At 35.6% G+C, this 24,903-nt stretch overlaps 2 protein-coding genes across 6 annotated transcripts; one reads left to right on the top strand and one right to left on the bottom strand.

Moving 5' to 3' along the window:
* Positions 1 to 4,399: 4,399 nt before the first annotated feature.
* LOC144573384 (PH, RCC1 and FYVE domains-containing protein 1-like) lies at positions 4,400 to 13,234 on the top strand. 2 transcript variants are annotated; one of them, XM_078323162.1, is made up of 9 exons: positions 4,400 to 4,790; positions 6,185 to 6,271; positions 6,349 to 6,438; positions 6,626 to 6,706; positions 6,959 to 7,156; positions 7,559 to 9,697; positions 9,819 to 9,965; positions 10,308 to 10,690; positions 12,680 to 13,234. In XM_078323162.1, exons 1-9 carry the CDS (start codon positions 4,731 to 4,733, stop codon positions 12,810 to 12,812), a joined length of 3,318 nt encoding a protein of 1,105 aa, XP_078179288.1. In that variant the 5' UTR covers positions 4,400 to 4,730; the 3' UTR covers positions 12,813 to 13,234. The 2 variants fall into 2 exon arrangements, with proteins under 2 accessions (XP_078179288.1, XP_078179289.1); XM_078323163.1 differs by having other exon boundaries at positions 4,666 to 4,790; positions 6,073 to 6,271.
* A 4,697-nt stretch (positions 13,235 to 17,931) lies between these two features.
* On the bottom strand, positions 17,932 to 24,736 carry LOC144573050 (SNF2 domain-containing protein / helicase domain-containing protein / F-box family protein). 4 transcript variants are annotated; one of them, XM_078322730.1, is made up of 10 exons: positions 24,112 to 24,736; positions 21,564 to 23,763; positions 20,860 to 21,182; positions 20,040 to 20,253; positions 19,697 to 19,954; positions 19,425 to 19,484; positions 19,201 to 19,331; positions 18,900 to 19,014; positions 18,597 to 18,743; positions 17,932 to 18,233 (listed from the first exon to the last, which is right to left on the bottom strand). In XM_078322730.1, the coding sequence occupies exons 1-9, from the start codon at positions 24,597 to 24,599 to the stop codon at positions 18,597 to 18,599; spliced, it is 3,936 nt and encodes a 1,311-aa protein (XP_078178856.1). In that variant the 5' UTR covers positions 24,600 to 24,736; the 3' UTR covers positions 17,932 to 18,233. The 4 variants fall into 4 exon arrangements, 3 of the variants coding, with proteins under 3 accessions (XP_078178856.1, XP_078178858.1, XP_078178857.1); XM_078322732.1 differs by having other exon boundaries at positions 17,932 to 18,100; positions 18,579 to 18,743; positions 24,112 to 24,726; XM_078322731.1 differs by having other exon boundaries at positions 17,932 to 18,100; positions 24,112 to 24,726.
* Positions 24,737 to 24,903: the final 167 nt, after the last annotated feature.

Raw genomic sequence — 24,903 nt, 5'->3', positions numbered from 1 at the left:
TTTTTATATCCTTTTCAGGGCAAACACTTGCAATGCGGGTTATTAAACGCATAAATTTGTGTAAATATATACTAAAAGAGGAGGATTCAAATGCCTTCATTTTTTGTGTCTCAATTATGCTTTCATTTTTAAAAACTTAAATAACTCAAAATTTAAAACTTAAACGTCAAAATAAAGCCGTTAGATGTGATCCATATATATTATTTTCTCTATGCGCCCATAAAAAATTATCACATTTTGATTTTGCTTTTATGTGAATCAATAAGTTAAAAAATCAACGTCTAGAAATTATCCACATTAATATACATTTTTACAAGCTCAAGATGACAACCAAAACAAAGTTGAAATGCCATAATTTTTTACACTTGCATGGATAAAATGATGTAGTTCATATCTAACTGTTTTATTTTGAATTATTAAAGTTTTTAAAAAATAGAGACATGATGGAAGCACAAAAAATGAAAGCATTTGAACCCTCATACTAAAATTATATTAAGAATTTAATTCCAAAAGTTGATTAAAACCCAAATTCATAAATCACAGTTAGACATACATTCAATGTATTGTTTGAAAGAAAATAATAATAATAATAATTTTTTTTGACTCAATATAATAAATATTTTAAAGATAATGTAAATTCTGGTTCAATATATCTCTAGTATATTTACATTAATTGTATTTTTTTTAATGGAAGTTGGAACAGTTTTTATTTATTCAAATGTTGATCACAACTGGACATGTACAATTTTATTTGAACTGATTTTTTTTTTTTATAATTTTACTTTTCACTTGTTGATATTCCTAAATAGTCTGTTATTGTTTCGTTATAGGCCCGTTATAGTTATTTTTTAAGCATTAAATGCTATGCAATTGAAGACAAATTGAGAAAAAAAAAATGCAACTATGATACGTATCATAATTCATAAATGGGTCCCAATGTATTTTTTTTCTTCCAGTTTTTTAAGCAGGTTCTTACTCCATCATATCCTTCTTTATTTTTCAATATTTTCCACTTCTATTTAAATATTGAATTAGGCTCATCTCATAATTTAGATCGAAGATTAATTAAAATATATAACTTATTTCTATTTCTTTATAATTCTCATGGGACCTAGTTAACTATAAACTAGTATGAACTATATCCAAATTAACATCATACCATAAACATTCTTTTTTTAATTTTTAATTATTCCTTTTGCTTTTTTAATGACACAACAACAACCACTACAATTACCGAATGACATATATATATATATATATAACCAATCAATAATAAATTTTAGCTTAATCTTTTTGGTTGCAAAATAAGACGTGAAATAAATCTCCTACTCCACACTTAATCTGTCAAATGAGGAGTATAATAGAATGAATAAAGTAGAGTAAGAGGTAAGTTTAATCCGTAGTAAATTATTCTACCTTCTCAGACGGATTAACTTCTCATTTATTCTACTTGTGAGGCCCACAATCATGGACAGAGATTTATTTCTCAACATCTCATTCCTCTAGACATATTAATTTAAACCTTATTTTGAATTACCAAACGAGATGTAAAATATGAAGAATAAGTGTTAATATCATACTCCTTCAAAGATTCATTTCTTAACAATATATATTTAATATTCATTAACTTCACTCCAACCAAACATTATCTTAATTACAATTTAATGGGTGAAAAACTTTAAAATACTTATTGTGTATTCAATTTGCATTACCTTTATTTATATAGTAACAATTGGTATGGATTATAGCATATTTTTCATGAGTAAGACTACGGTGCTACAGCTCAATATTCGAGTTTTTAAAATACTAACGGTCAATCCGAACCGTTCATCTTGTTCTCCATATAAATGTATTTGGAGACCAAATTTTACATTTTTTGAAAAAAATTTACTATTTTTTTAAATAGGTAGAAAATCACTTGATCTAAAAAATTCAGCACCATTCAGATATTTGTTTTGCTACCTATCTAAAAAAATAGTAAAAAATTTCTAAAAAATATAAAATTTGGTCTCCAAACACATATTAATATGGAGAACAAGATGAATAGTTCAGATTGACCGTTAGGATTTTGAAAACTCGAATATTGAACCGTAGCACCGTAGCCCTCTATGCAACCCACAGCACCGTAGCCTTACTCTTTTAACATTACAGTTTTCCAATACCAACTTTGCATTATATTACACATTAAGAATATTTAGCAATTAACTACTTCTAATATAATCTATGTTATAGATCATATCAACAACATATATTTAAATATAAACCGGTGTATATGATAGTTTCGCCATAGTTGTTTTTAAAAAAACCTTTGTCTTGACAGACTGAGAACCGCTATATATATAAAACATGACTTCTTTTGGTGTACCCTGTATGTATTGACTTTAATTATTTTATATTATTATAATCTATGGTGTATCCATTTTCTTCCCTCTAAGCATCACTGCATTAAATTTATATTTATATGCTATTAAAAAGGCAAACAGTGTGGGGACCACTTGGGTTCTATGAAATTAATCAAAGCAACACATAAAATTCACCTATGATTTTTTTAATTAAACCAGTATCCTATTAAATTCAGAGTTTTTCTTTAGTGATTTCTGGAATTTTTTTTCCAATTTAAAACTTGAGCACTTATATTTTGTAATTTGTAAAACTTTAATCTGACAGTGAGATCATATATATGTTAGCCTTCTTAGTTTCTCAGACACCTTCTAAATCTTGTGCTTGAAATTCACATCAGCTATTTTGTGATAGAGACAGAGAACCTCACTATCATATTTTCAAATTCAAATTTTTGTGACCTTTTTGAGTTTGACATGGTAGTTAGCACTAAATTTGTCGTAACAAAATGTATAAGTAAATTGAAAATCAGCATTTAACAACAAAGATAATGTCTTCTGTACGGAAGTTCACATGTTTGACAAATATTCTTTATATTGTAACATTAAAAGTAGGATGGTGACTGTAAAAGAAAACAACATATAATCAAATTAAATTCTCTGAAAAAAAGACTGTCAAATATAGAGAGGGAAAAGAAAAAGAAAAACAAGTAAAATAAATGCTTGTCAAACAGTTCTTTGCTTTTAGGCACTAAAATAAAATAAATAATTATATTCTAAAGAAAAGATGGTGATAATTATATTCTTAAATTATCACGAGGGATGAATAACTAAGCACTGAATTTTTTAGACCTGTTAATTAACTACCACATAAAATCAAAGTCTTGATTAGCTGATTAACTGATTTTACATGATTTTAAAATTTTGTCATTTGGCCATGTAAGATAAAAGATATAAAAAAAATCTACTGTTGTTTTATCTGTAATCTATTGCTGTCAGACAGGAATCACAATTGTTTAGATAATTAAATAGTAAATTTCTGTCACGTGAAAAGATATTGTTCTTAACATTGTTGAAACACCCCCACAAATTGATTGTTTTAATAGTTTAAACTATGTTGGCATGTTGCTTCTCGGTCACAGTAAATGCCATTAAAAAAATAAAATCTAACGTTAATCGCAGTCTATCTGCCAAATCCCTGTATCAACTGCGGTAACTTAAATTTTAAATTACTTTAGAAAAAGTTCAGACCGTTTGTTATTTTTCAAAAAAAATATGAACTATAAAAAAAAAATTAACAACAATTTTAAAATAGAAAAATAAAGAAATAATTGCTTGTCCAAATCGATTTTGCTTATCTACTAGTTCAGCTATGGTAGCCCAGTTAGCGCATTTTATCTTTCCAAATCATGAAAGCACAGCCTAGGAACCTTTTTTAAACATAGGAGTACTTGCGCTATTAAAAAAGTTTTTTCATAAGGTAAATGTAACTAAAATTATACCAAATCTAATTAGTAAATTTTTCTTGAATCAAATGTACAAAAAAGAAAGAGATTAAAAAAATAATAATTTTACCCAGTATAACTCTGTATAATTTATTGATCCATAAATTCACCAGCAAACATCATCATCGAATAAGTCACGAGATATACCAATCACGTATCTCCTGCTTTGGAGAGGATCAACAATTAGGAAATAGAAGATTCTAAATGTACCGCCTTTATTCAGTAAGTGGGTCCCAAAGGACCTTTTGTCTTCGGTCCATGGAAACCCGGTCTTGTTAAATTCTCTCATATATTGTAGAAACAGAGGATTATTGCGAATTTAAATAACCTAAGGTAACAGAATATTTCTGTTTAGATCTGAACCCTCAGATCAGAATTCACACGACTATTAAAGGAACCTGCGCAATCCACCTAGGACCGGATTGATCCGGATTCTGATCTGACGGTCATGATCTAAACAGAAATATCATGCTACCTCAGAGGATGGATTTGGATTATTGCAATGTCAGCGCTGTTAATGGGAGTAGACAAACTTAATAAGCATAAGCAAATGGTAATAGTAAACAGTAAGGCTCCACTAAAAAAGCAAAACCCAGAAAATAAAATTTAAAATAAGAAAGCTAAAGCAAAAAGCGGAGAAGAAGAGGAGGAAGAAAATTGGCAGTAGAAACGAGCTCTCTTCCCCTCTCATCTTCTCCTCTCTAACCTTCTCTCTCCAGCGATCTGTAGAGGCTGAGGTCTGAATTCCTCGGTCTGAATCCGAGCTCGAATCAGGTGAGAAAAGAGTAGTTCGGTGAGGTTTTCTGGAAGAATATCGATTGGAGGGCTGAGATTGAAGGAGGGGGTAGGGAAATGGAGGGTTGCTGATGCTCCCACGGGGCAAGGAATGTCAGAGACATCGTCGGATCTTGGCCGACCTGGGCCAGTTGAGAGAGATGTTGAGCAGGTAATCATGTGATCCGATAACTTCATCTACTTTATTTCTAGTATAATTTAGCTTTTCTTTTGTGCAATTTGCGTGTGGTTTTCCAATATCAGTTTCTTTTTGTTTGGTTTAAACTGAGAAATTTGGGTAATAGGTTGGCTCTGATCTGAGCATTTGAGTTTGCAAACTTCTGCTGTAATTTTGTGAAATGTTCGTTGGTATTTGTACTTCGAAATATTTTAATTTACATATAAGTAGTTAAGTTGCTTAATTCCATCAATTGCAGTTCTTTTTTCTGTTATGGCCTCTCTTTCAAAAATTGGTAGAATGCCCATTATATAGGGGTGAGGTGTGTGCTTATTTTAATTTTGTAGCATTTATCAGACTAAATGGTTGCAACTTTAGAATTTTAAGTTTGATTTCGTTGGTTTCAAAATAAGAAAAATTAAAACACGAAGTAGAGTTACTAATGGAATTATCTTATTCCTAGTTAATGTTTGGTTAAAACTCGGATTCTCATGATAGTTTGGCATCACACACAGACAGACAACAGACAGGCAGACAGACAAAACAGCAACTAGCAAGTTTTTAAAGAGCATGAGAACAAGTGTTTTTTTCTATCACAAGAGCTCGAATAAGTCAAATTGATAATTTTGTTTATGTTGGTTGTGAATTAAAAAAAAAATACATGGGGCTGATCCTAGTTGGATGAGTTGTCTTGTTTCTCATTATTGTTTGGTTGAATCTCGGAATAAGATTGCATGTTTATAGAGAATGTAGGAACTAGAATGTTTATAGAGAGTATGGTTAGTGGGATCAGAAAGAGAACGTAGGAACTATAATGTTTAGAGAGCACGAGGGAAAGTGTTAGTTTCCTTCTAGTTAATAATATATATTTTTTCATGCAAGAGTGGGAATGAGGCCAAACCAAACTGTGTTCTTATACTACTCCCAACTGTGTACAGGGTAATATCTTAAATTTGTAGATGCTAAGGGGTATCTTTGGATGAGAAGTTTGAATTACTGAACCAAGAGAAAGATCATATCATGGTAGTGAAGGCTTGTAAAGATCTGCAATCTTAGGACTTAGGGTTACACCGTTGGCAAAATTGGATAACTGGTTATGAACAGAGGGGCACTTTTGGCATTTATACATAATAATTACTATTAATCTTACCTTTGAAGTAATTGAAACCATCTATATTGATGTCTGCTTATTGAAAATAAGTACTCTCCGAAGGATTGGTTTCAGTGATAGTGTAATACATTTGGATGTTTATTGGTGTATGATTTCTTCTTTCAGAGGTTTCTCCCCGAGTTAACAGCTGCGTTCGGAGCTACTTTTTAAGTCAGCAAGTATTCCTTTTTTGCTTTTAATGTTTCATCTCTTAGATTTTCTTTTTCTAACTTTTCAGGCAATAACTGCACTGAAAAAAGGTGCTTACTTGCTAAAGTACGGTCGCAGAGGGAAGCCCAAATTTTGTCCATTTAGATTATCTAATGTAAGTGCTTTTCTTGCTTCTCCTTTCGATGCAAAGTTTGAAAAGTCTTCCAAATTTTTGCTTTCATATTTCTACAGGATGAGTCGGTGTTAATATGGTTCTCTGGCAAAGAAGAAAAACATCTCAAATTAAGCCATGTTTCAAGAATTATGCCTGGTCAAAGAACGGTTAGCAACCCCTCCTCTCTTTATATAATTATGCTGAAACGTTTTTGGTAGGGATTTGTTTACCGTTATAGTTGTAGTAGTAAGAAATTTGTGTCAGTAATAGCTATTTGCACATTATATATTAGAGTGTAAATACTGGATGTTAACTCAAGAGCAAATTTCCATTTTTGCTCTCTTCTTTTTACAGCCAATTTTCCAGAGATATCCCCGACCTGAGAAGGAATGCCAGTCATTTTCTCTGATCTACAGCGATCGGTCGTTGGATGTTGTAAGTTCTTTCAAGGCCATCATACCTTTATTTCATTTTTCTTGCACATAAAAGTGCAAATAGCTGCACCGAAATGGCATTTTTTGTTTTAAAATTCTGGTGATTGAGGTTAAGTTGACTTAATCCAAGGAGTCTCAAGGTTTGGCCAACCAAGGTTTAATTCATGCTAGCTTTGATTGCATTTGAACACTTAGTTGTGAAATAGGGGAATTTACTTCTAGAAAAATATTAACAGAGGTAATCTGATGTCAGATATGCAAGGATAAAGATGAAGCAGAGGTGTGGTTTGCAGGGTTGAAAACCCTAATTTCACGCAGTAGGACCCGCAAATGGAGGTCCGAGTCGCGGAGCGATATTGTTTCCTCTTCTGGCACTACTAGCCCTAGGACTTACACTCGCCGCAGCTCCCCTCTCAGCTCCCCTTTCAGTAGCAATGATAGTGTGCAAAAGGTAATATTGTGGTAGAATTACCCAAAATTCCCTTTATTGCCGAAAAGTCCACTCTCTTCGATTCTCATTAATTTCGCTAGCCACTCTATTTGTTGAAAACTGAATGGAGCCTTAAATAAGTTGGTCCTATGACATAATAGTATTTTTTCTTTACAGTAAGTGAAGCTTCCATGAAAAATATATGCTGGTGGAAAATCTATATAGTGAAGGTCATTTTGGTTCTGTTTGCTTAAATTTCGAGTACTTGAGTATTTGTTGTTGTAGTGGGACCAGGAACTTATTTGCAATAATCAAAATTTATTGCTCTTCTTCAATTTCATGTTGTCTACCTTTACTGGACTCTTATTCTTAAATTTACTGAAAGCTAACCATATTTGCCATTGTAACACATTTATCACTCAGGATGGCAATGAAAACTTTCGGTTGAGAAGCCCATATGGTAGCCCTCCAAAAATGGGATTGGATAAAACCTTCTCTGATGTAGTCTTATATGCGGTACCTCCCAAGGGCTTCTTCCCGACTGACTCTACTGTGGGTTCTCATTCCATGTCATCAGGCACTTCTGACACCACCAACGGCCACATTCCACGTGGTATCCCAATGGATGCATTTAGAGTTTCTTTATCGAGTGCTGTCAGTTCGTCAAGTCAGGGTTCTGGCCATGACGATGGAGATGCCTTAGGTGACATCTTCATATGGGGTGAGGGGACAGGAGAAGGAATACTTGGTGGGGGCATCACCAGAATGGGAATTGGAAATGCAAATCCAACGGTTTCTAAAATTGATGCCCTTTTACCAAAGCCATTGGAGTTTACCTCACGACTTGATGTACAAACAGTTGCATGCGGGGGCCGCCATGCAGTGCTTGTCACAAAGCAGGGGGAGATGTACTCTTGGGGTGAGGAATCAGGTGGGCGACTTGGGCATGGGGTTGATGCTGATGTTGCACAACCTAAGTTGATCGATTCATTGGTTGGTACCAACATTGAGCTAGTGGCCTGTGGAGAGTACCATACATGTGCGGTCACGCTCTCAGGCGACTTGTACACATGGGGTGATGGATCTTTCAACTATGGATTGTTGGGTCATGGTAATGAGGTCAGTCACTGGGTACCGAAACGGATTAATGGGCCCTTGGAAGGCGTCCATGTGTCATACATCTCGTGTGGGCCCTGGCACACAGCTGTGGTCACCTCGTCAGGACAGCTTTTTACCTTTGGTGATGGCTCATTTGGTGTTCTGGGGCATAATGACCGAGAAAGTGTGTCTATACCTAGAGAAGTTGAGTCGTTAAAGGGTTTACGAACTGTACGGGCTGCATGTGGGGTCTGGCACACAGCTGCTGTGGTGGAGGTTATGGTTGGCAGCTCCAGTTCAAGTAACTGTTCTTCTGGAAAGATCTTCACATGGGGTGATGGGGATAAAGGGAGATTAGGACATGGGGATAAGGAGCCCCGTCTCGTACCAACATGTGTGGCGGCTTTGGTGGAACATAACTTCTGCCAGGTGGCATGTGGCCACAGTCTGACAGTGGCACTGACGACCTCAGGCCAGGTGTACACAATGGGGAGCACGGTCTATGGCCAGCTTGGCAATCCTCATTCGGATGGAAATGTCCCTGCCCGGATTGAAGGGAAGTTACAAAAATCCTTTGTGGAGGAGATATCCTGTGGGGCCTACCATGTGGCTGTTCTGACATCTCGCACCGAAGTTTACACCTGGGGCAAAGGGGCAAATGGCCGGTTAGGTCATGGTGATACTGATGACCGTAACATGCCCACTCTGGTCGAAGCCTTGAAAGACAAACAGGTACGGAGTGTGGTGTGTGGTACGAATTTCACTGCAGCTATTTGTATACACAAATGGGTATCAGGTGTTGACCAGTCCATGTGCTCAGGCTGTCGGTTACCTTTCAATTTCAAGAGAAAACGACACAACTGTTACAACTGTGCACTTGTTTATTGTCACAGTTGTAGTAGTAAGAAATCTCTCAAGGCTGCACTTGCACCGAACAACAACAAGCCGTACCGGGTTTGTGATGCTTGTTACACCAAGCTAAATAAACCTGCTGACATGGCAGATCCATCCTTTTCTGTAAGAAAAAGTCGAACCGTGATTGGTGACACAATTGAAGAGGAGCAATCCACTGACTCGAGGTCCAACGTACAACTATCAAGGCTATCTTCTATGGAATCTTTCAAACAGAATGATAGCTTGTCATCTCGAAAGAACAAAAAGTTTGAGTTCAGTAGCAGCCGGGTATCACCGGTGCCAAACGGGAGCTCCCACTGGAGTGGGCTTAACATTACCAGAACATTCAACCCTGTCTTTGGTACTTCTAGGAAGTTCTTCTCCGCATCAGTCCCTGGGTCCCGTATAGTATCACGTGCGACAAGTCCAGTCTCAAGACGGGCTAGCCCACCTCGATCCACAACCCCAACACCCACCCTGGGGGGACTCACATCTCCTAGAGTGCCCCTGGAAGAGCCCAAGCCGTCCCGGGATAGTGTCAGCCAAGAAGTCCTAACCTTGAGAGCTCAGGTTGGTCTTTACTTCACCATATTACCATATATGATTAAATTCCCAAATTCTAGAATGATGAATACGAGTCACCTTGCATCGTTATGTGGAATCTATCCTAATCGAGTTTGATTATAAACAGGTGGAGAGTCTTTCACGGAAGTCGCAACTACTGGAGGTGGAGTTAGAGAGATCGACAAAACAGCTTAAGGAGGCGATTGCCATAGCTGGAGAGGAAACTGCAAAATGTAAAGCAGCAAAGGAGGTGATCAAGTCACTTACGGGCCAGGTAATTTTCTGCTTGCAGCATCATTGATTTGTTAGGGTTTGATATGACTATGATAAAGCCTTAGAGCAAGGATTTCAGTACCAGATGCTGTAACACTATGGATGCTGGGTATGTACCTGTCAATATGGTCTATACTGGCTTAACCGCCATTTCGAAGCCTAAGTGATTGTAGGCACTAATTGGTTTTGATCTTCACTTTTTGTTTTTGTATTTGGGTTTTGGTTTTGTTTCTTATGCCTGGTGTTTGCTTGCTTATTGGAGATGTAGTTGGTCCCACACAACAACCATGGTCCAACTTATTTATCTTCCCCATTATAATTCATTTTCTTGACTAAATATCAGCTAAAGGGGATGGCAGAGAGGTTACCAGTGGGGTCCACAAAGAACAGCAGCAAGCTACCACCTGTCCCACCTACGCCTATGTCATCAATAGAGGCTCTAACTGCAGCTATTGAAGGCACTACAGCTGCTTCACTGGCATCCACTGAGGTGAGTACAAACTCCAATGGTTCCACTGGTTCGCACATACAGAATGGACCAAGTTCAGTGAGCCACCGGAGCAGCAAATCCAGTCATGCAGAGGGGACTCCGAGAAATGGGAGCAAGATGTCGGATCCGGGTTCAAATCAAGAATCTGAATGGGTCGAGCAAGACGAACCGGGTGTGTATATCACACTCAACAGTTTACCTGGTGGGGCCCGAGATCTCAAGCGGGTCCGATTCAGGTAATATTTTGTGGATCTCAAGTTCTCAACACTTTGTGTTGCCAGAAAGAAATTAGTTTAGTAAAAGTTTCACTTTCGTGTTTTGGTTGGCACTTGGTCTTTTTTTTTGGGCGATGCTATTTTGAGAGCATAATTTACGATATTGAGCGCTGAGAGAATTTTTTTCTCTTTATACCAGTTATACCCTTATTTAGTTCCCTCTTCTTTAAACTGAATTATGCTTATAAATTGCAGTTTAGTAAAAAAATTAATTTGTTTTACATAGAATGGTTAGCCTTGTTTACTTTTATAGAAATGTCATTTTAGAAATGCAATTTTTGTAACTTCCACCATGTAATCAAGCAATATATTCTTATTTGTAAATAATTTATTATAATGTACAAACCTCTTTTCTAAATTAATAATTCATGGGTTATTTAACTCGAGTGTTATAATGTTTGTCAGATATCAAATTATTTTTAATGTGAACTTGTTGGATATGATCGTATTACGAAATGTTTTAAATATAAAATCACCACACAACATATAAAAATAACAAAATAAGTGAATGCTATTATAAATATTACTAAAAGTATTATTTGGTTAGGTTTTTGCCAAAACTTAAAACTTAGGGCATTAGATATGAAAAATTGCGAAATCTACAAATATCGAGGAAACTTGCATGTGACTCAAGTAAATAGAAAATTCGAAAGTGTAAATGAAAATTCTGAAAAGAATGAAACATATTGAAATAGAAATTCAGTTCAAATAAAGATATTAGATATCAAGGTTAGGCACCTTTGTTCCTTCCTTTCTCATTAAAAGAAAATAAACAATTTGATAAATGACAACATTTGCCAAACTTGTTAGAAAGATATAACCTTTTTTTTTTTTACAAGATTTGACACGTATAATTTTTTATTCCCGTTTTTCTTTCTAGTTTTGGCATGAACAACTTATCTTTTTTTGAAAACTTGGTAGCGGCTACCAAGATGGAATTAATAAACGTGCTTACAACCACAATCATTTATAATGTATTAATTAGAATAAAAATTCTATATCAAACTAAATTGTTTGTAATGGTATGAAATAAACTCAAAATGGAAAAGTATCTCATTTAGTAGCAACAATTAAGATATTTCCATTGAAGCATTACTTTTTCACAGATCTTGGCAAATATGTAAAGAATCTTGATTAGGGCAAAACTGGTATAAAGAAAAAAAAATTCTCTCAGCGCTCAATATAGTAAATCATGCTCTCAAAATAGTGCCCTCTTTTTTTTGCCAGTTGTCCAGCTGGCTTCTTCACTCAGTACCTGCTGACATGTATTTAGGCAAAGCTGGTATATTATGGTATTGTACTGGATGGGAAATTTTTAGAACTCTAGTCTAGTTCACTGACAAGTTTAAACCTTAATTACACCATAAGTAAAGAATCTGGTGGTAATCGGCACTTGTTGATACTTTGACTGGGTTATAACTTGAGACTTAGTGTGAATCCTATATTTGTTTAAGAGTGAAGGCTATAGAAATATGCATATTACGGATCAACCCGTGCTATGGATTCATCTATACTTTTAAAGTTTAAACAGTTGATCTGAACTGTTAAACATGATCTCCATATGAATATGTACTTGCGGACCAAATTTTATATTTTTTTTTGGATTGAGTAGAAAATAACTATTTTTGGATGGTCCAGAATTTTCAAATGAAGTGATTTCCTACCTATCTAAAAATATAGCAAAAATATATAAAAAAAAAATGTAAAATTAGACCTGCAAGTACATTTTCATATGAAGATGATGTTGAGTAGTTCAGATCGACTGTTTGGACTTCAAAAACAGAGATATGAGTCCATAGTGCAGGTCGCTGTGCAATATGCATATCACAATAGCCTCCAGAAAATGCAATAATCTGAAAAACAAAAGATGGTACCAGTTGGTTCAAACAGTAGAAGACCTGACTAGTACTTAACTGAGATTGAAAATGACCAAATACATTAAACATGCAGCCGAAAGAGGTTTAGTGAGAAGCAAGCAGAGCAGTGGTGGCAAGAGAACCGAGCCAGGGTTTATGAGCAATACAATGTGCGTGTGGTTGACAAGTCAACATCTAGTGTAAGCAATGATCAGTCATCCCATTAACAAATGATAGATCTATTTTTAATAAAAATATAAATTTGAATTTTACAGCCTAGCCCTGATTAAGCTCTTATATTTTTGTGGCAATAGTTTTATTTGGCCCTGTTGAAAAAGGGCTGGTGCCATTTTCGTAATTTTTTTGTACCAGATCTTTCTTTTTTTGGGGGGGTTCTTGTGGAAAGTAGAGTGAGTTTGAGATTAAAAGGATCACTGTAAATTCTTAGAGGCAGCTGGCTAATATCGGTATCATGTAAATTTCATAAACGAATGCATCGTTTTAGGCTTTTCTTTTTCTGTTAAGTATCTGTCAAATTGTAAAGAAATGCAATTTGGTTCTGTTATGAGATGTATGAAGTATCATTAGATGGTAGTAGATTTGCAGTTGCATTTTGGATTTCGAGAGAAAAATTTAGGTTTCTTGTCAATTTTATGTTACAAAAGTAACAAAACACTTTCTGTTCCTTGCAATTATTAGCTGTTCATTACAAGTTCGGATTGTAACTAGAGAGGATTCGGGGTATAAAGTTGTAACAATTTTCTTTATTTTCACTAATATTGTAAAATTCAAAATTCAAAATTCAAATGACGAACCTGAATCACAAATCATATTTGAAGCTAAGGTGCAATGAGTAGTCTTGACAATGTTTATGCGATTGTATACTAATTATTTAATTCACAATAAACTTGCGCTTCAGATTCTGACAATCACCAGGGGGCGCACGATGTAAATCACATGATCGAACGAGAACAGAATGGCATTGTTCCTCAGACACTATTCATTTTGATGCTGTTAGTTTATTTATTTTATTTTATTTCTGGAAATTGTCTCTAACTCTATGCTAACTGATTTATATTAGAAGCATTTGCAACCATAAAATGAAAAAAAAAAAAATTAACACAGAACCTAAATCAGTAGTTACGTTTTTTTTTTCTTTTTGTTTGTTTGAGCAAGAGTAGTTTTTTAATCTTGTGAATATGAACGGGAAGAATTCGGATCTCCCCGGTACCTGAGGTGCAATTAGTAAATCTGGACCGTTATTTTAACCTGGTACGAATCTCAAAACAGACTCTCTATAGTTTTTATTTTCTATAGGTACCAGATTGAATTTGATCCGGCTGGAATTAATCTGGACCATCCGTTTATATAAATTTTACTTCAAGTACCCGGGGATATGAACTCGTGTAAAATTGTTAATATAGATAACAATAAATGTCGATTTTCAAAATTAATAATATCTTAATGAAAGTCAAGATTTCGAATTAGTTTATGGACAATAAATCGCAATAAAGTAAACAGTAAGATAGCTAACCCAGAAGTGCGACAAAAAGGTAATACGAAAGGGGTTAATAGAGAGGTCTTCGGAAGGAAAAAGGTAAAAGTGGTCAAAAAAATGTCAATATCGATAGAGACAATTTTGTCCATCTAGATTAGGTTGGGGGGCACAATTGCAACCAAGAATTTTGCTGTACTAAAAACAAATAAAGAATTTGACAAAGGTGAACCCTGGAAGAAAAAAAAAATGGATATACTCTACCGACGGTATATATTGTAATAATTAGAACAATTAAAGGACAACAATCTGGAACACGGGAATCATTCTGAGCTTTTGTATAATAAAATTGTACAAATTGGGAACAAAATTTTAAACTGCGAACAAGCAGACCATATTACAAAAAATTATTGAATAATTTTATAAATACAACCCGGTCACATTAGTTGTCGCATCCATCTACTTGGTATTTCCTGCAAATGCAAATAAACATAAAATACAAAGCTATTTCCAAAAGAATTGCACGGAGAAGAAAAGTTTTACTAATGTCAAAACAATAAGAAATATTAATCATCATCAAAAGAAAAAATAATATGAAATATTAAAAGAGATAAAAGAGATAAAAGAGAAGAAGCTCCCTTCACTCCAAACATGAGAAGGAACAAGAGAACATAATTAGCTCCAAGCACATACACACCATATGTGTGCACTTTACAATAGAATTCATCATATATCCATTTTTTTCATATATATATTTATGCACACAGAGGTATCCATGAACTAGCAGCCTATTATCTTATTTCATCCCAATTCCCCCTCGTGTAATGAAGCTAAGGGAGCTCCTTTTTACCTTTTCACCCTTCTGTTAACCTCAATTACATTACATGGAACTTGAAGAGAGGGAGAATTATTCTAGTTATGGGTTTTCCAGCTGTGAGGTGAGAATTATATAGAAGCCCCGGATGAAGGTGAACCGTCGGATGGAGGGGAAAGGATTTTTCTTGTCATATGGATATGCTGCCACGTGGCATGTGATAATCTGAAATTAATGTTAGTGTATCCATGAAAGATACTCTCCTTTTAAAAGGTGCACTATTTTTAGATATCGAAGATATATTTGGAATTCAAGATTCAGTTCCATTTATGAAAAATATATATATAGCCATATAGTTAGAACTCTAGAAAGTTTTTTTTTTTTTTTTCTAATTGATAAATTGCTAATGAACCAAAAGAAAATAGTTGGCGTTCGCTATTTTTTTAAAAATATTTTTAGATAAATTTGAAGAATAGAAATGGAATACACTATTTTTATCAAAATAAGATTTCGTTTTTTTTTTAAAAATAAGATGACCTGAGCAATCATCGGGCAACTAAGTATGCTAAAAGCTACAATAGTGTTCAACAAGTTGGATAGAATTAAATTTTAAGCTCCGCTAAAAAAAAGATATTTGACAACCAAAAGTTAAGAAAGTACATGCTTAGTTTTCTTAAGAAGCCTTTAAGTCATGTAGAATAGCTCCTTAAATATATGAGGAAGCTTAAAAATATGGACAAAAAATAATTTAAAATAAATAAATTTAAACTAGTATCATACCCGTGCGTTGCAACGGGACATATTATAAGAAACAAATATATCAATAAAACTAATAACTATTTAAAAATTAAAATACATGTTAATAGAAAATTTATATGATTATGTATTTTTAATTAACTTTAATCGTGATCTCTGATAACAATTTGATGATGTGATGATTCTTTATTTTTAAGTACCAATGGTATCAAATAAGAGGAGGGTTCAAATGCCTCTATCATGCCTCCATTTTTTAAAACTTTAATAACTCAAGATTTAAAACTTAAAAGTCAAAATAAAACTGTTAGATGTGATCTATGTTATTTTCTCTATGTGCTCATAAAAAATTATCACATTTCAATTTTGTTTTTATGTGAATCAATAAGTTCAAAAATCAACGTTTAGAAATCATCCAAATTAGTGCATTTTTTACAAGCTCTTGATGACAATCAAAATAAAATTGAAATGTCATAATTTTTTACATGTGCATAGATAAAATGATGTAGATCATATCCAACGGTTTTATTTTGATTTTTAAGTTTTAAATTTTGAATTATTAAAGTTTTAAAAAATGGAGGCATGGTGGAGGCACAAAAAATGGAGGCATTTGAACCCTCCTCATCAAATAGTAGCTCAATTTGAATCTAATATTAAATATCATACAACAATTCAATATCAATATATAATATGATATCAAAAAACATAAATAAAAAGTATTATCGTATGTATGTATAGAATATATACACACACACACACACATATTATAAGAGAAATATATATTCACACACATGTTTCAATTTATATTCTTCTTTGTTTCCAATTTATATTCTTCTTCTTCTTTGTTTCCAATTTATAGAACATATATATACACACACATTGATATATTATATATTGGAAGAGGAGGGATCCACTTACAACAACTTGAAAGTTACAACATCTTACAACATCGTTTTTTTTCATTTTCAAAGTCCAAATCGTCGATCCAAACCGTTAGATATTCAATCTATATTAAAACGTGGTTGCAGACCAAATTTTACATTTTTTGGAATTTTTTTGCTATTTATTAAGATGGATACAAAATCGCTGTATTTATTAAAATTCTGCACCATTAAAAAACAGCGATTTTGTACCCATCTTAATAAATAGAAAAAAAATTCCAAAAAATGTAAAATTTGGTCTGCAACCATGTTTTAATATAGATTGAATATCTAACGGTTTGGATCGACGATTTGGACTTTGAAAATAAAAAAAAACGATGTTGTAAGATGTTGTAACTTTCAAGTTGTTGTAAGTGGATCCCTCCTCATATTGGAAATATATTCTAAATTGCTCACACCAATATGTATAGAAAGAAAGAAAGAGGAGAAATAAAAGTAAGGAAACAAAGAAATGAGAAAATGAAAGGTGGAGTCTTCTCAATTGAAGAGGAGAAATATGGAAACAAAGAAATAAGGAAACAGATAAATATATCGCTAAATTTCAAAATTTGTTCAATTTTAATTGTAACGTATCGTGTGGCAGCACATGTGGTGGGTATGTTTTTAACTAAATTTATACTTCTATACATAAAACAGATACATTTAATCAAAAGAAGACAAATTATGTAATTGAAGGGCTGAGATTAAATCCGAAGTTTCACCTTTCAATCGTTGCCGTTAGCGGATCGAACACCCAACGTGTTTAATAATAAAATGGAGATTTTACAAAGAAACAAGTGTTTGGCAAGCAGTATCTTAAAAAGCTCTAAATTTTACATGTGACTTCGAGTCAATGTTATCAGACCGGACAAAGCCGATTAAACCGTAAAAAAATAGGTCCGGATCTCTTCTTGGGTTTAGGTCCGGATCAACCAGACGACTTCTTATTTAATTAACCCATTGACCGCCAAATTTAAAAGATTTGGTCTTTTACCATTTAGAAGATTTTTGCCTTTTATAGCCCCAATTATTTCCATTTTTCTTCCGATTAAAATCTAAACGAAGACGGTAAGAGTATCTAGGTCATAAAAGTTTCTGAAATTTGGAAATAATAGTAAGGTTCATTGTATTCGTAGACTTGTGGTAAGTTAACTACACACATCAGCTTGGCACGTGGCAAGCGATTTGAACTTCAAATGTATCACAATAATGTTTTTTTACTAATTGTTCATTTCTTTGAATATTTTCCTACCCAGATTTTGATACTTACATTTATCAAAATTAATATCAGGAAAAGTTCTTCGATCCATGGTGATATGTTTTTTTGATGAAAAGATCCATGGTGATATTGAACAAGCAAAAAGTACAACAGCATGGTTCCTTGTCAAATAGATTACTATGACATTTACAACATGAGCAAGAAAGGCCCTTCCAAAGCAGCACTTACTTTTGCGGTTTTCACAAGCCTTTACAAAACGCAGAAGTAAACATTCCCAAAACAATACCACTGTTCACAAAAAAGAAAAGGCCCTTCTGAATAAATAAATATATAATAAGCAATTAAATATTGCTTCTGGCTTTGAATCAAATTAAACTAACTGACTCGGGCAAGATAAAGCATAATTCATAAAATTAAGCATGCTCATACCCAGCAGCTTCTATCACGCTGTAACGAAAACAAAAACGGTCAAAGGCATTAGAACTTGGAAGTTTAGAACAAAACACATGATAGCCGTAGTAATATTAATTCATGTAGAAGTTACAATCAACACTAATAAGACTGCACCCCATATTAAACACATTGAATCAAGTGGAAATAAAACTAATTATCACCTATATATTTTTGGAAAAGATAAAAGAAGTGCCCCACAATCAACGCCCCCTACATGCGCCAACATTCCCAGACAAAGGGACCCTCTAAATTATTTTACTGTATGGGGGTACTGTATCACTACTCTTAAATTTTTTTTAGAAATATGTAAACATACTTTCAAAACGCAAAATAGAGAACAAGAACTTTCAAATGTACCTAAAGAGCTGATCTTGTTTTAATAAAAGTGAGTCGAGCTAGATAATTGTTCTCGGCAAAATCATGGAGAGTCCTGTGAGCCCGCTTTGGTTCATGCTCAGCTTTCCCTTTTTCTTGTTTTGCAACTTTCATCATAGCATTTGGATCCTGGCAACAGTACAATTCAACATTGTCAGGTTTAACTGAGATTGTGGAAAAAAATCATACTAGCTTTTGTGTGAAGGCAGAATTTATTCGCGTAATTTCATAAATGACAATCAAACTAACAGAATGTCACTAAAAAAACAAATAGTTGCAACTGACTTGTAGGAATTGGAGCATTTGTTCTTCAATGGTACCGCGCATGGCCAAGGTCTCGACATGTATAGGACGAGTGGCCCCCATTCGGTGAGCTCGACTAATGACTTGTTCCTCCACACTGAATTATATCACATATTGCACACTTATTGTTAAAGAGACATATCAATATACAAACTTCTTTTTAACCTTGACAATTTACTTCGAAAGTTTATTTGCTTTAGTAAATTGTAAGACAAAAAAAGAGACTTCCTGCGGTGTCAGTTTTCTTTTTTCTTTTTTTTTGGTGGGGGGGGGCATAATTTACCTCCTGTCCCAAATAGGCTCCATTAGGAAAACATAAGTAACAAAGCTCAAGTCAAGGCCTAAGGCGGCACTTCCATCCATCACTAAAGCCATGCAATTCGGGTCTTGTTTAAACACCATCAGCGATTTCATCTGACAAGAGTAGCTTGGTACCATAAGCTTCTCAAGAAATCAGCATAGTTTGTACAGTTAAGTAGAGATGTACAAATAAAAAGGCATGATTACCTTATTACTCGAAGGCATTGGATTGTACATACCGACAAAAGAAATGCCCGCAAATGTCAACTGAAGAGCGAAAAACATTTATAATCAGTTATTAACTTGTTATTTTTACTTTGTAAGGACAACTCATAACTTTTAAGACTACTGAAAAGTAAAGAACAAAGCAAGAACTGATCGAGCAATAGCTAAAAAGAATGACCAGTATAAGTGTTATAGCAAATAAGATAAGATATTTAACTTGCAAACATAAGAAAAGCACAAAGAGGAAACCATACTTGTTGCTCAATAACATGGATATGCTCGAGAAATTGAGAGAATATTATAACTTTTTCAGGCAATGTCAGACCAGCCTTGTCATCCACCGTAACATTTATCTCTTCACCTTGAGGCTTAACAATAGAACCTTCAACTCCTCTACTCAAATCAATACAGTAACCAATTTTTCTATTAACTTCTTGTAAATCCTTCAATTTCTCTACCATATATGCAACTTTGCTACTAGATGTCGATTGCCAGTCTGGAGCCCAGTTATCCTACATGCCGATTTCTCCTTAGCAAAAGCGGTAACAATATGAACAATGCAATGAATTTAATGAAGGAAACTAAAATAACAGGTACCTGTTCGTATGAAGGCTGGAGCTCAATAAGATCCTTAGGAACAGGCCATTTAGGGTTAGGGTTTTCAGGCCGAGCTAACGTTTCAGGAGACTGCATCTCGTACTGTCTACCACAACCAGGTAAGGTACATCCATGGCTGTCTAATGCAACACAGTCAAGGCATAGGAGATGCCGGCATGGAGTTATCATAGGTAAACGACACCAATCTTTACACCTAAGAACAATATGGTAATTTTCCGTTGTTAAATAGAATTTTCACAAAATCTTATTGTAAATGTATATAGCACATTCGGTCACAACCTTATAAAATAGATATCCTCTGAAGCTATACTTGTTTAAATTAACTATATGACAACATAAACTTTCAGGTTATAGTTGTCATTAATTAACTTTTTTCGAGAGAAAAATTAGAAAATCTGAAAAGATAACCTAGGTGGTGTTATGAGTATCTACAGAACTGCACACACAGGCGGCTTTTTGTAAATTAAGAGAGAGAGATTGGTTTTTCTATAGAATTAACAATGGCACATCCTTTTGTATTCTCAGATTTCTCTCCTAAAGGTATAGTTAATATGAAGGCATAAATTCATTGAGAGGATGCCTAAAGAGGATCTCAACATGATGACATTTTACAATTTCAATATACTCTTTTGCATTTTATCCATCCATTTGATGTTCAAACACCATTCAGCTCTCAAATAATCTCAATCAAGCCTTGTAAATGGCTTAATTAATTAACAGCAAAAGAAAAACAAAAAGAAGACAATTTGGCATAGACTAAAACTAAACAAAAGATGAGATGTACAGAGGTCTTAGTTACCTGAAACAACTACAACCATTCAAAAGTGCTATTCGAATAAATGAATACTCTTCGCACTCAGGATCAAGGCCATCACCAACCAATATATCCATGGTCTCCTGTATATCCTCGCCTGCTTCAGTCACCTTTATGTGACCCGCCACGCAACATGACAGCCTCAAATTTCTAATTGTATTGCCCCGGAATTTCCACTGTCTTGGGTTGAGGAGTGACTCCACATGTGACGGGTCGTTCCAGTCAGCCGTCAGGATGTTGCGCCGCACCGTCTCAACCAATTCATTATAGCTCTTTGCATGTGCTTCATTGAAGTTCAGATAGATCACCTGTTATTGTGATTGTTTTGATTTAGTCAAGCATTATTACATTTATTAAGACTTTTAGTACTGGAGTTTTTTCTAAGTAAGACCAATATATCAACATATTTACAAAATCTCAAACTTTTCTAATATTGGAAAGAAAGACATATTCTTTATCTTGTTAAAGATTGACAATTTTTCCCTTTAAAAGATTTTGGTCTCAGCTCAAACTGAATAAAACCACACCAAGCAGATTCCTATGCTGGATCCAAAAATTTTGTCGAGTCATATAAGGAAAAAAAAAACAGCTGGAAGCAATTGAGCCACTAATTGACTTACGAATGTGCCAATCGATTACTGAGGCTGCCAAGTTTTTTTGCATGGTGAACCACAAGGGACATCACATACCTTTCTAAAACATTTCGGGATGTTCTTCAAATCAGACTTCCTCGCACTGATCATGGTTCTCTTGAGCAACTCAAGAAGACGAAAACGCCCCTCTTCCTCGTGTGCTTCAAATGGCTTCTGTATACCCCCATCCCACACATCCAGATTCTCTCCATAAATTGGCTCATGAAGAAATCTAAGCATAGGCTGGATATGTGCCACCTGGCTATTCGGGGTATTAGGTGTAGGTGTACCAGTCAAAATCCACCGACTGGAGGCAGCCATTGACACTGCCATTTGTAGCTTGTTTGTTAGGGCCAGGCTTGAACCAAGCGTATGACCTTCATCCAGTATCACCCGGTACCAGTGTATCTGACTCAGCAAACTACTCTTTTGTGGGCCCCACTCGGCACTCAACCTATTAAATGTGGTTATGACAATATCATAATCCCATGCCAGAACATGAGCACTCGGTTTCTTTTTATGACCATCCCACAAATACACTTGCAGTTGCCCTGGTGATACGTGCCTTTGGATCTGGGTTCTCCAGTGGTCTACCAAGTTTGCAGGAACCACAACAAGAGTGGCAGCAGAGAGGTAAAACCGCAATATGTTCAGAGGTTTTTTGAGTGAAACGCTAAGTGCAACTGTATCAAAAGCTAGGTTTTCGAGCCTTGATGGGTAGTGCCACTGGCTAAGACCTCCCTTGACCTTTTTGACGAGACCGAAAGCCTGAAATATCTTGTCATACTGGTTTTCCTCGTCAGAAATGTCTGACCAAGCATCTAGGACTGGCCGTGTCAAACCCGACATCTCCATTTCCAGAAGCTTATTTGGAGAAAGACTAGCCAGCCATTTCAAGGCTTTTTTTGTCTCTGAATTAATATAGGTTATATGCTCTTTCAAAATACCAGTGAAGAAAGAGATGTTTTCTTCTTTGCATGGGTCAGTGCCTTTAGTGTAGAAACCCGGTAGATAAGTCACTCTTGTTTTATAGTCCCATCGCTCCTGTGGGGTAGCACAGCTCTGACGGGTTGGGTCCCCATTCATGCTGCAAAACCATGCTGATGAGGCATCGGGTGTATTTTTTTCTGACAGTTTACGCCACTTTCTACATGCATCACACTGGACCCACATCTCATTAGTGCTATCGGTAGAGGTGTCAGTAGTCCCTCTCTTAGACCTCTTACTATTGGTACAAGCACCCTTACCCCTAATTGGTTTTGATCTCTTTTTCCCTTTCCCTTTCACTTCATAATCTGAGTCATCCTCAGATCTCTTGCTCACAGTTGCACTTCCTAAATTTTTAGAACACCTAACCGAAACACGCCTAATTGATACTGACTGATTATCAACTCCAGGTAAGATCTTAGTATCAGCTATTTTCAAGCTTTTACTGTCAGTCTCTCTTTGGCGCATGTTTTTCCCCATAAAACGCTTCCACGGAGAAACAAGGTTACCATTTACAGAGTCATCAGAACTAACCTCGTAATACCCACATTTTCTATCAGGTCTATGCATGCACCATGTCACATCTGCCCCTTGAGGTGGGTCTGTCAGGGTTCCATGCGTTTTAAGTATAAGAGATAAGGCCGTAACTGTCTTTCCTAGACCCGGTTCATCACAGAACAAACCACCTCGGAAATCACGAACTTCAGGAGCAGTTCCTATGGCTACCTTCCCAGAAACACTGTGGATACAAAACGGTAACCCGTCTTGGGTGCAAAATTCTTTGCAAAGGGGGTCTGGCAATTCACGAGGCGGGTGGCGCTCACGGGTCAACATCCACTCAACAGCCGCCTCCTGATGGGGGAAGAGCTTGAGCTTCATGCATGGCATAACTGAGGCAGCTAGGTTCCTCAGATGGTGACATGTGGCAGCAATTCGTACAAGGTCTCTTGGGCAGAGCAATGTCAGGATATTGTTCAACAGGTCATCAGAAATATCCCAGATGCCGTGAGGTTCATTTTGGGCTTGAAATGGTTCAGCAGGCCTAATTCGGGTTGGATTTAGTTTCTTGTCCGTCCCAATTACAGGTAGAGACTTGAAAATCTCATGAAGATCAAAGGGTTTCCTGCTGGGAGAAATTGAGGTTTTTCGGTGCGCTTCGCATGAGAGCACATTACAACTGGAGTCGAGCCAAATTTGGGCTTCTTCTTTGTGCGGTTGGTTAACTGCCTGATCAAAGGAAAGCAAGGAGGCACGAAATTCCCAATCACAGCTGTCAGGAAGATATATCTAATTTTGTTAGAAGAGGCAAAAATAACTAACATTTTCAGTTCAAATTCTGGTACTGTGTGGCATGGTACTCTACCAGATATGTTCTAGATCATTTAGTTAATTTTGTGGTGCCGTAACCTCTGGGTTTAATTGATGGCACAGTCAAGGTTGCAAACAGACTTAAACAAAATTCTGTGCTAACAAAGCTGACTAAATTATATGCATCTTATATGCATTTATTTAGAAGGTTCTACACCAATTTTGCAAAACCAAATCACAAGAAAAGGGGTAAATAACCAAATGATGATGTAAACAAGAATAAACAGTACAGTTGAACAAAGCAACACACCTGACATGTTTGAACAGAGATACAACCACGCCACGCCACCTAGGGAATTGCCATCCAGTCCAAATTGAAATAGGCAAGTATATATCCACTAAAACAACAGCTCTTCTTTCCTCAACCCCACTGATTTCCCTTGCAGAAACCCTCAGCACTCTTGCTTCGATTTCCGCAAACTTCTTCGAGACAAGCAAATAGAGCTGGTGAATCACACTTGTACTCCCTCTCGCCAGCGCCAGATATCGTGTTCTCGGGCTGAAACTATTATCTGCTGGAGAATTGGAATTCAAATTTGAATTCCCGTGGTCAGGTTCTTCCGGGTGTTCAATTGGGAAGAGAGAGAGCCCCGAGTCGGAAATGAAGCAGATTTTCGCGCCATCGGAGGAGAGATTACAAGGAGTTAGTGGCAGGAGAGTTTGGGAATGGTGTAGAGACACGACTGCTCGGAGAAACCCGCACAATTTGCGGTTAGCGTGCGATTCTGAATCCTCCATTGGAGATATTATAGTTAGGGTTTCATTCTCGGATCGTGCGCCGAGAGAGATGAGAGAGAGAGAGGTGGAAGACAAGGAAAAAGAAACGAAGTGCAGACCCGGAGAAGAGCGCTAAAACAAGGGATGGAAAGAGCAGAAATCTAGAGGCGAGACTGCGAGAGAAGCAGTCAGTTACGCACTTTTTCCGAGGACGAATTAGAAACAGTAAAATAACGAAAATTGAGTAAATATGTTAACAGATTAGTTTTCGATTCATGCAGCGCAATAACTACATGCAGTCATTATATGATTCTACAGTCTGTGC

The sequence above is a fragment of the Carex rostrata genome, chromosome 21, assembly GCF_964058835.1.
Source record: "Carex rostrata chromosome 21, lpCarRost1.2, whole genome shotgun sequence".
NCBI lineage: Eukaryota > Viridiplantae > Streptophyta > Magnoliopsida > Poales > Cyperaceae > Carex > Carex rostrata.
The sequence above is the reverse complement of the archived record's forward strand: the minus strand, read 5'-3'. Positions and strand labels throughout refer to the sequence as shown.